Here is an 11,962-nt window from a genome sequence, read left to right on the forward strand (position 1 = left end):
TCCTAATCTATGCCTATTCGCATTTACCCTGTCTATACCCTCATAATTTTGTAAACCTCTATCAAATCTCCCCTCATTCTTCTACGCTCCAAGGAATAAAGTCCTAACCTGTTCAATCTTTCCTTGTAACTCAACTCCTGCACACCCAGCAACATCCTAGTAAGTCTTCTCTGCACTTTTTCAAACTTACTGATATCCTTCCTACAGTTCGGTGATCAGAGCTGCACACAATACTCCAAATTTGGCCTCACCAATGCCTTATACAACCTCACCATAATATTCCAACTCCTATACTCAGTACTTTGATTTATGAATGCCAGGATGCCAAAAGCCTTTTTTACAACCCTGTCCACCTGTGACGCCACTTTCAGGGGCTTATGTATCTGAACCCCCAGATCCCTCTGTTCCTCCGCACTCTTCAGTGCCCTACCGTTATTGTGTATGTCGTACCTTGATTTGTCCTTCCAAAATGGAACACCTCACACTTGTCTGCATTAAATTCCATCTGCCATTTTCTGGCCCATTCTTCCAGTTGGTCCAGACCCTCTGCAAGCTTTGAAAGCCTTCCTCGCTGTCCACAACGCATCCATCTTAGTGTCATCAGCAAACCTGCTGATCCAATTTATCAAATTATCATCTACATCATTGATATAGACAACAAACAACAATGGTCCCAGCACAGATCCCTGAGGCATACCACTAGTCACAGGTCTCCAGTCTGAGAAGCAATCATCCACTACCACTCTCTGTCTTCTCCCACACAGCCAATTCGAATCCAGTTTACAACCTCTCCATGGATACCTAGTGTCTGAACTTTCTGAACTAACCTCTTACGTGGGACCTTGTCAAAGGCCTTACTAAAGTTCATGCAGACAACATCCACAGCCTTTCCTTCATATGCATTCTTGGTAACCTCCTCGAAAAACACTACAAGATTCATTAAACATGATTAACCACACACAAAGCCATGTTGACTATCTTTAATCAGCCCTTGGTTGTCCAAATCCTTGTATATCCGATCTCTCAGAACACCTTCTGATAATTTACCTGCTACTGATGTCAGGCTCACTGGCCTGTAATTACCTAGTTTACTTTTGGAGCCTTTTTCAAACAACAGAACTACATGAGCTACCCTCCAATCCTCTGGCACCGCACCCGTGGCTGAGGACATTTTAAATATTTCTGCCAGGGCCCCTGCAATTTCTACACTAGTCTCTCTCAAGGTCCGAGGAGATATCATGTCAGGCCCGGGGGATTTATCGACCTTTACTCACTGTAAGGCAGCAAGCAGCTCCTCCTCTTTAATCTCTATATGTTCCATGACACCACTGTTTGTTTGCCTTAATTCCATATCCGCTATGCCAGTTTCCTGAGTAAACACTGATGCAAAAAACCTGTTTAAGATCTCCCCCATCTCGTGAGGCTCCACACATAGACGACCACTCTGATCATCTAGGCGACCAATTTTGTCCTTTACTATCCTTTTACTCTCAATATACTTGTAGAAACCCTTCTGGTTTACCTTCACATTATCTGCTAAAGCAACCTCATGTCTTCTTTTTGCCTTCCTGATTTCCTTCTTTAGTATTCGCTTATATTTTCTATACTCTTCAAGTACCTCAATTGTTCCTTGTTGCCTATTCCTGCTAAACACCTACTTAACCAGATCACCAATATCCCTTGAAAACCAAGGTTCCCTATGCCTGTTAACTTTGACTTTAATCCTGGTAGGAACATGCAAACTCTGCACTCTCAAAATTTCACCCTTGAAGGCCTTCCACTTACTGAACACATCCTTGCCAGAAAACAACTTATCCCAATCCACTTTTCCCAGATCCTCTCTCATTTCCACAAAATTGGCCCTTCTCCAATTCAGAACCTTAACTGGTGGATGAGTCCTATTCTTATCCATAATTATCTTGAAACTAATGACACTATGGTCACTGGACCCAAAATGTTTGCTTACACATACTTCTGTCACCTGACCTGTCTGGTTCCCTAATAGGAGATCAGGTACTGCACCCTCTCTCGTTGGTACCTCAATATATTGATTTAGAAAACTTTCCTGAACACATTTGACAAACTCCACGCCATCTAACCCTTTCTCAGAGTGGGCGTCCCCGTCAATATGTGGGAAGTTAAAATCCCCTACGATTACAACTTTCTGTTTCTTACATCGGTCTGCTAACTCTCTACAGATTTGCTCCTCCGATTCTCTGTGACTATTGGGTGGTCTATAATACAACCCTATTCGTGTGCTCACATTTTCCCCGTTCCTCACTCTCCACCCATATGGCATCTGTAGACGAACCCTCCGGGCTGTCCCGTCCACGCACAGCTGTGATATTCTCCCTGACTAGTAATGCCACTTCTCCCCCTTTCATCCCTACCCCCATCACGTCTGAAACAACAGAACGCCGGAACATGAAGCTGGCGCTTTTAAGGAATATAAAAGTGTATAAATCTCTGGATCCTGACAGGATATTCTCTAGGACCATGAGGGAGGTTAGTGTAGAAATAGCAGGGGCTCTGACAGAAATATTTCAAAAGTCATTAGAAACGGAGATGGTGCCGAAGGATTGTCGTATTGCTCATGTGGTTCCATTGTTTAAAAAGGGTTCCCAGAGTAAACCTAGCAATTATAGGCCTGTCAGTTTGACGTCAGTGGTGGGTAAATTAATGGAAGGTATTCTTAGAGATGGTATATATAATTATCTGGATAGACAGGGTCTGATTAGGAACAGTCAACATGGATTTGTGCATGGAAGGTCATGTTTGACATACCTTATTGAATTTTTTGCAGAGGTTACAAGTAAAGTTGACGAGGGTAAAGCAGTGGATGTTGTCTATATGGACTTCATTAAGGCCCTTGACAAGGTTCTGCACAGAAGGTTAATTAGGAAGATTTGATCGTTAGGTATTAATACTGAAGCAGTAAAATGGATTCAACAGTGTCTGGATGAGAGATGCCAGAGAGTAGTGGTGGATAACTGTCAGGTTGGAGGCCGGTGACTCGTGGTGGGCCTTAGGGATCTGTACTGGGTCTAATGTTGTTTGTCATATACATTAATGATCTGGATGATGGGGTGGTAAATTGGATTGGTAAGTATGCAGATGATACTAAGGTAGGTGGCGTTGTGGATAATGAAGTAGGTTTTAAAAGTTTGCAGAGAGATTTAGAACAGTTAGAGGAGTGGGCTGAACAATGGCAGATGGAGTTTAATGCTGATAAGTGTGAGGTACTGCATTTTAGTAGGAATAATCCAAATAGGACATACATGGTAAATTGTAGGGCATTGAAGAATGCAGTAGAACAGGGTGATCTAGGAATAATGGTGCATAGTTCCCTGAAGGTGGAATCTCATGTGGATAGGGTGGTGAAGAAAGCTTTTGGTATGTTGGCCTTTATAAATCAGAGCATTGAGTATAGGAGTTGGGATGTAATGCTAAAATTGTACAAGGCATTGGTAAGGCCAAATTTGGAGTATTGTGTACAGTTCTGGTCACCGAATTATAGGAAAGATGTCAATAAAATAGAGAGAGTACAGAGAAGATTTACTAGAATGTTACCTGGGTTTCAGCACCTAAGTTACACAGAAAGATTGAACAAGTTAGGTCTTTATTCTTTGGAGCATAGAAGGTTGAGGGGGGACGATAGAGGTATTTAAACTTATGAGGGGGATAGACAGAGTTGACGTGGATAGGCTTTTTCCATTGAGAATAGTGGAGATTCAAACAAGAGGACATCAGTTGAGAGTTAGGGGGCAAACGTTTAAGGGTAATATGACGGGTAATTTCTTTACTCAGAGAGTGGTCGCTGTGTGGAATGAGCTTCCAGTAGAAGTGGTAGAGGCAGGTTCGGTATTGTCATTTAAAGTAAAATTGGATAGGTATATGGACAGGAAAGGAATGGAGGGTTATGGGCTGAGTACGGGTCAGTGGGACTAGGTGAGTGCAAGCATTCGGCACGGACTAGAAGGGCCGAAATGGCCTGTTTCCGTGCTGTAATTGTTATATGTTTATATAGTTATTAGTCCTGCCCCTCCTGCAACCAAGTCTTACTAATAGCAATGATGTCGATATCATCATGTGCCAATCCACGACCTAAACTCATCTGCCTTACCTACAATACTCCTCGTATGGAAATAGATGTACCTGAGAACATTTCTATCACGTACAAACCATTGATATCTGTCTATACAAGCAGTCCTCACATGACCCGTATCCTCCTCCACATCACTATCAGCTCTAACACACTGCACCCTCCGCTTACAATCTGGTTTAAAACCCCCTGAGCAGAACTTGCCTAACCTACCGGCTAGGATGTTAGTCCCCTCCAGTTCAGGGTGCAAACTGTCCAATTCGAACTGGTCGCACCTCTCCTGGAAGAAAGCCCAATTGTCCAGAAACATGAACCCCATCCTCATGCACCATCCCCTCAGCCACGTATTTAGCTGCATTATCTTCCTATTTGTAGCCTCACTAGCACGTGGCACGGGTAGCAATCTACCTGTGAGATCTCCCTTCCCCTTCAACCTTCCTCCTGTGCAATGTCCCTTCCCCGTCCCCCTTCCTCCTGTGGGATCTCTCTTCCCCATCCCCCTTCCTCCTGTGGGATCTCACTTCCCCATCCCCCTTCCTCCTGTGGGATCTCTCTTCCCCGTCCCCCTTCCTCCTGTGGGATCTCTCTCCCCCATCCCCCTTCCTCATGTGGGATCTCTATTCACCATCACCCTTTCTCGTGTGGGGCCTCTGTTCCCATCCCCCACTCTTCTTGTGGGATCTCTCTTCCCCATCCCTTTAGCTCGGGTGGGTCTATTTCACTGTGTCCCATTGACATTTCTGCTTTTCTGTCAGGAACATTTTGTTTAGCCATCGGGGAATGGGACAGAATATGTGGAGTTTACAGAGTCACACCGACAGACGAAATTACCGACATTCGGTGAATACACTGGAGCTGGTCAGTGAGGGATATTGATAGTGATGGGAACTCCGATCAGTGATTTACTGAAGGGTTTAATGTTTCCTGAAATATCCAAGTGAGAGAAATTCCCCCAGACCCACGGTTTGAATCACTTTGTTCATCAATCTGTCTGTTTGTGTTTAGACTTGGGGGGAATGACCTGGGAGATTCAGGAGTGAAACTGGTGTCTGCGGCTCTGAGGAACCCGGAGTGTAAAATACAGAAACTGGGGTAAGTACCAGACTGTGGGAGATTGTGTTTACAGTCACTGGGTGTCTGACACTGAACATTAATGTGATCAGTAGAAACAAAGAAACATAGAAAATCTACAGCACAATACAGGCCCTTCGGCCCACAATGCTGTGCCGAACATGTTTCTACTTTAGAATTACCTCGGTTTTACCCATAGCCCTCCATGTTTCTAAGCTCCATGTAGCCTTCCTGGAGTTAAAAGATCCGATCGTTTCCATCTCCACCACCGCCACCAGCAGCCCATTCCACGCACTCACCACTCTCTGTGTAAAAAAACTTACCCCTGACAACTCCTCTGTACCTACTTCCAAGCACCTTAAAACTATGCCCTCTCATGTTAGCCAGTTCAGCCCTGGGGAAAAGCCTCTGACTATCTACATGATCAATGCCTCTCATTATCATGTACATCTCTACCAAATCACCTCTCATCCTCCGTCACTCCAAGAGAAAAGGCCAAGTTCACTCAACCTATTCTCATAAGGCATGCACCACAATCCAGGCAACATCCTTGTAAATCTCCTCTGCACCCTTTCTATGGTTTCCACGTCCTTCCTATAGTGAGGCGACCAGAATTGAGCACAGTATTCCAAGTAGGGTCTGACCAGGGTCCTGTATAGCTGCAACATATAACCATATAACAATTACAGCACGGAAACAGGCCATCTTGGCCCTTCTAGTCCGTGCTGAACGCTTACTCTCACCTAGTCCCACTGACCGGCACTCAGCCCATAACCCTCCATTCCTTTCCTGTCCATATACCTATCCAATTTTACTTTAAATGACAATACCCAACCTGCCTCTACCACTTCTACTGGAAGCTCGCTCCACACAGCTACCACTCTCTGAGTAAAGAAATTCCCCCTCGTGTTACCCTTAAACTTTTGCCCCCTAACTCTCAAATCATGTCCTTTTGTTTGAATCTCCCCTACTCTCAATGGAAAAAGTCTATCCACGTCAACTCGATCTATCCCCCCTCATAATCTCTCAACTGTTAAACATTACCTCTCGATTCTTAATCTCAATCCCACGACTGATGAAGGCCAATACACTGTACGCCCTTTTAACTACAGAGTCAACCTGCATAGCATCTTTGAGTGTCCTATGTACTCGGACCCCAAGATCCCTCTGATCCTCCACACTGCTAAGAGTCTTACCATTAATACTATATTCTGCCATCATATTTGACCTACCAAAGTAAACCACTTCACACTTATTTGGGTTGAACTCCATCTGCCACTTCTCAGCCCAGTTTTGCATCCTATCAATGTCCCATTGTAAACTCTGACAGCCCTCCACACTATTCACAACACCCCCAAGCTTTGTGTCATCATCATATTTACTAACCCATCCCTCCACTTCCTCATCCAGGTCATTTATAAAAGTCACAAAGACTTGGGGTCCCAGAACAGATCTCTGAGGCACTCCACTGGTCACCGGCCTCCATGCAGAATATGACCCATCTACAACCACTCTTTGTCTTCTGTGGGCAAGCCAGTTCTGGATCCACAAAGCAATGTCCCCTTGGATCCCATGCCTCCTTACTTTCTCAATAAGTCTTGCATGGTGTACCTTATCAAATGCCTTGCTGAAATCAATATACACTGCATCTTCTTCCTTCCTTCATCAATGTGTTTAGTCACATCCTCAACAAAAGCATTCAGACTCGTAAGGCACAACCTGCCTTTGACAAAGTCATGCTGACTATTCCTAATCATATTTTGCCTCTCCAGATGTTCATAAATCCTACCTCTCAGGATCTTCTCCATCAACTTACCAACCACTGAAGTAAGACTCACTGGTCTATAATTTCCTGGGCTATCACTACTCCCTTTCTTGAATAAGTGAACGAGATTCGCAACCCTCCAATCCTCCGGAACCTCTCATGTCCTCATTGATGATGCAAAGATCATCGCCAGAGGCTCAGCAATCTCTTCCCTTGCTTCCAACAGTCGCCTGGTGTACACCTTTTCCGGTCGCAGTGACTTATCCAACTTGATGCTTTCCAAAAGCTCCACCACATATTTCTTAATATCTACATTCTCAAGCTTTTCAGTCCACTGCAAGTCATCCCTACAATTGCCAAGATCCTTTTCCGTCATGAATACTGAAGCAAATGGTTCATTAAATATCTCCGCTATTTCCTCCGGTTCAATACGCTCTTTTCCATTTCACACTTGATTCGTCCTATCCTCTTACATCTTATCCTCTTGCTCTTCACATACTTGCAGAATGCTTTAGGGTTTTCCTTAATCCTGTCCGCCAAGGCCTTCTCATGGCCCCTTCCAGCTCTCCTGATTTCATTCTTAAGCTCCTTCCTGCTAGCCTTATAATCTTCCAGATTCATATCACTACCTTGTTTTTGAACCTTTTGTAAGCTCTTCTTTTCTTCTTGACTAGATTTACAACAGCCTTTGTACATCACAGATCTTGTCCCCTACCATCCTTTCCATGTCTCATTGGAACGCACCTTCTCAGAACCCCATGTAAATATCCCTTGAACATGTTCTACATTGCTTCGGTACTATTCTCTGACAACATCTGTTTCCAATTCATGCTTACAAGTTCCAACCTGATAGCCCCATAGTTCCCCTTACTCCAATTAAAGGTTTCCCTAACTTAACTGACCCATACCTCTCTAAAGGTGTGGTAAAAGAGACAAAATTGTGATCACTATCTCCAAAATGCTCTCCCACTGAGAGACCTGACACCTGACCAGGTTCATTTCCCAATAGCAGATCAAGTACAACCTCTCCTCTTGTAGGCTTATCTACATATTGTGTCAGAAAACCTTCCTGAACACACCTAACAAACTCCGCTCCATCTAAACCCCTCACTCTAGGGAGATACCAATCAATATTTGGGAAATTAAAATCTCACACCTCAACAACCCTGTTATTAAAACTCCTTTCCAGAATCTGTCTTCCTATCTGCTCCTCGATGTCCCTGTTACTGTTGGGTGGTCTATACAAAACACCCAGTAGTGTTATTGACCCCTTCCTGTTCCTAACTTCCACCCAGAGATGCCGTAGTGTCCTCCTTTTCTGTAGCCATGACACTATCTCTGATCAACAGTGCCACGTCCCCACCTCTTTTGCCTCCCTCCCTGTCCTTTCTGAAACAATTAAATCCTGGCACGTGAAGTAGCCATTCCTGCCCCTGCACCATCCTAGTCTCTGTAATGGCCACCACATCATATCTCTGAGAGCTGATCCACGCTCTAAGCTCATCCGTTTTATTCATCATACTCCTTGCATTAAAATAGACACATCTCAAACCATCGGACTGAGTGCCTCCCTTCTCTATCACCCGCGTATCCTCCCTTTCACACTGTCTCCAAATTCTCTCTATTTGTGAGCCAACCTCCCTCTCCTCCATCACATCAATTTGGTTCCCTCCCCCCAGCAATTCTAGTTTAAACTCTCCCCAGTAGCCTTAGCAAACCTTCCTGCCAGGATATTGGCCCCCCAGGAATTCAAGTGCAACCCATCCTTTTTGTACAGGTCACTCCTGCCCCAAAAGAGGTCCCAATGATCCAGAAATCTGAATCCCTGCCTCCTGCTCCAATCCCTCAGTCAATGCGTTTATCCTCCACCTCATCCTATTCCTATTCTCACTGTCACGTTCCACAGGCAGTAATTCCAAGATCACTACCTCTGAGGTCCTGCTTCTCAACTTCCTTCCTAACTCCCTGTAGTCTACTTTCAGGACCTCTTCCCTTTTCCTACCTATGTCACTGGTACCAATATGTACCACGACCTCTGGCTGTTCTCCCTCCCACTGCAGGATATCTTGGACGTGATCAGAAACATCCCATACCCTGGCACCTATGAGGCAAACTAGCATCCGAGTTTCCTTCCTGCCACCACAGAATCATCTGTCTGACCCCCTGACTATAGTCCCCTATCTCTGCTGCCTTCCTCTTCCTTTCCCTGCCCTCCTGAGCCACAGGGCCAGACTCTGTGCCAGAGGCACTGACACTGATGCTCCCCAACCCATAGGCCACCCCCCTCCGGCAGTACTCGAACAGGGGTACTTATCGTCAAGGGGAATAGCCACTGGGGTATTCACTAGTTCCTGCTTCTTGCCCTTCCCTCTCCTGACTGTGACCCACTTCTTCAGTCTCCCGTGGCCCCGGTGTGACCACCTGCCTGTAACTCCTCTCTATCACCTCCTCCCTCTCCCTGACCAGACGAAGGTCATCGAGCTGCATCTCCAGTTCCCTAACTCGGTCCCTAAGGAGCTGCAGCTCGACACACCGGGTGCAGATGTTGCCGTCTGGGAGTCTCCAGGATCTCCCACATCTGACACCGAGCACAGAAAACCAGCCTCACACACATACTCTCTGTCTGTATTGTAAACAGATAACCTACCTCACCTCGACCCTTTATCGCCGAAGCCCCGTTCAGCCAAAGCCTTCCTACTCTGTCTCCCGCTCCTCTGACACTCGCTCTGTAAATCTGTCTTCCTTTTAAACTCTTCTCGCTGTTCTCACTGGCCGACTTGCGCAGTCGTGCTGAAGAAAAAAAATCAGTAATTGTGTTACTGATAAACACTGGGGATTTGTACCGTCTCCGGTCTCTCTGTGTCCTTCACCCTCACTCTCTCTCATCTCCAGGCTGAGGAATGTCGGTCTCACAGATTCTGGTGACGAGGATCTCGCCTCCGCTCTCAGTACAAACCCATCACTGACGGAGCTGAACCTGAGTGGTAATAAACTGGGGGATTCAGGAGTGAAACTGGTGTCTGCGGCTCTGAGGAACCCGGAGTGTAAAATACAGAAACTGGGGTAAGTACCAGACTGTGGGAAATTGTGTTTACAGTCAAAGCGTGTCTGACACTGAACATTATTGTGATCAGTAATTGTGTTACTGATAAACACTGGGGATTTGTACCGTCTCCTGTCTCTCTGTGTCCTTCACCCTCACTCTCTCTCATCTCCAGGCTGGACAATGTCGGTCTCACAGATTCTGGTGCCGAGGATCTCGTCTCCGCTCTCAGTACAAACCCATCACTGACGGAGCTGAACCTGAGTGGTAATAAACTGGGGGATTCAGGAGTGAAACTGGTGTCTGCGGCTCTGAGGAACCCGGAGTGTAAAATACAGAAACTGGGGTAAGTACCAGACTGTGGGAAATTGTGTTTACAGTCAAAGCGTGTCTGACACTGAACATTATTGTGATCAGTAATTGTGTTACTGATAAACACTGGGGATTTGTACCATCTCCTGTCTCTCTGTGTCCTTCACCCTCACTCTCTCTCATCTCCAGGCTGGACAAAGTCGGTCTCACAGATTCTGGTGCCGAGGATCTCGTCTCCGCTCTCAGTACAAACCCATCACTGACGGAGCTGAACCTGAGTGGCAATAAACTGGGGGATTCAGGAGTGAAACTGGTGTCTGCGGCTCTGAGGAACCCGGAGTGTAAAATACAGAAACTGGGGTAAGTACCAGACTGTGGGAAATTGTGTTTACAGTCAAAGCGTGTCTGACACTGAACATTATTGTGATCAGTAATTGTGTTACTGATAAACACTGGGGATTTGTACCGTCTCCTGTCTCTCTGTGTCCTTCACCCTCACTCTCTCTCATCTCCAGGCTGGACAATGTCGGTCTCACAGATTCTGGTGCCGAGGATCTCGTCTCCGCTCTCAGTACAAACCCATCACTGACGGAGCTGAACCTGAGTGATAATAAACTGGGAGATTCAGGAGTGAAACTGGTGTCTGCGGCTCTGAGGAACCCGGAGTGTAAAATACAGAAACTGGGGTAAGTACCAGACTGTGGGAAATTGTGTTTACAGTCAAAGCGTGTCTGACACTGAACATTATTGTGATCAGTAATTGTGTTACTGATAAACACTGGGGATTTGTACCGTCTCCTGTCTCTCTGTGTCCTTCACCCTCACTCTCTCTCATCTCCAGGCTGGACAAAGTCGGTCTCACAGATTCTGGTGCCGAGGATCTCGTCTCCGCTCTCAGTACAAAACCATCACTGACGGAGCTGAACCTGAGTGGCAATAAACTGGGGGATTCAGGAGTGAAACTGGTGTCTGCGGCTCTGAGGAACCCGGAGTGTAAAATACAGAAACTGGGGTAAGTACCAGACTGTGGGAAATTGTGTTTACAGTCAAAGCGTGTCTGACACTGAACATTATTGTGATCAGTAATTGTGTTACTGATAAACACTGGGGATTTGTACCGTCTCCTGTCTCTCTGTGTCCTTCACCCTCACTCTCTCTCATCTCCAGGCTGCGTGATGTCGGTCTCACAGATTCTGGTGCCGAGGATCTCGCCTCCGCTCTCAGTACAAAACCATCGCTGACGGAGCTGAACCTGAGTCATAATGAACTGGGAGATTCAGGAGTGAAACTGGTGTCAGCGGCTCTGAGGAACCCGGAGTGTAAAATACAGAGACTGTGGTAAGTACCAGACTGTGGGAGATTGTGTTTACAGTCACTGGGTGTCTGACACTGAACATTAATGTGATCAGTAATTGTGTTACTGATAAACACTGGGGATTTGTACCGTCTCCTGTCTCTCTGTGTCCTTCACCCTCACTCTCTTTCATCTCCAGGCTGGGGGAAGTCAGTCTCACAGATTCTGGTGCCAAGGATCTCGTCTCCGCTCTCAGTACAAACCCATCACTGACGGTGCTGGATCTGGTATCAAACTCGCTGACAGACGGATCTGTCCCCGCTCTCCGCCACCTCATACTGACCCTCCCGAGTCTGAAGCTGATCCTGTGAGTGT

General features: G+C 46.0%; 2 protein-coding genes across 2 annotated transcripts in view; both read left to right on the top strand.

Moving 5' to 3' along the window:
• The window catches only part of LOC140720936 (uncharacterized), a 184,325-nt gene that overhangs the window by 149,422 nt on the left and 22,941 nt on the right, over positions 1-11,962 (top strand). The window lies entirely within an intron of this gene.
• Positions 1-11,962, top strand: part of LOC140720960 (NACHT, LRR and PYD domains-containing protein 12-like) — a 135,278-nt gene that overhangs the window by 121,613 nt on the left and 1,703 nt on the right. The window contains exons 7-14 of the mRNA XM_073035829.1: positions 5,108-5,194; positions 9,831-10,001; positions 10,157-10,327; positions 10,483-10,653; positions 10,809-10,979; positions 11,135-11,305; positions 11,461-11,631; positions 11,787-11,954. Coding sequence (XP_072891930.1) covers positions 5,108-5,194; positions 9,831-10,001; positions 10,157-10,327; positions 10,483-10,653; positions 10,809-10,979; positions 11,135-11,305; positions 11,461-11,631; positions 11,787-11,954 — 1,281 coding nt within the window. The remainder of the gene's footprint in view (positions 1-5,107; positions 5,195-9,830; positions 10,002-10,156; positions 10,328-10,482; positions 10,654-10,808; positions 10,980-11,134; positions 11,306-11,460; positions 11,632-11,786; positions 11,955-11,962) is intronic.

The sequence above is a fragment of the Hemitrygon akajei genome, unplaced genomic scaffold, assembly GCF_048418815.1.
Source record: "Hemitrygon akajei unplaced genomic scaffold, sHemAka1.3 Scf000048, whole genome shotgun sequence".
NCBI lineage: Eukaryota > Metazoa > Chordata > Chondrichthyes > Myliobatiformes > Dasyatidae > Hemitrygon > Hemitrygon akajei.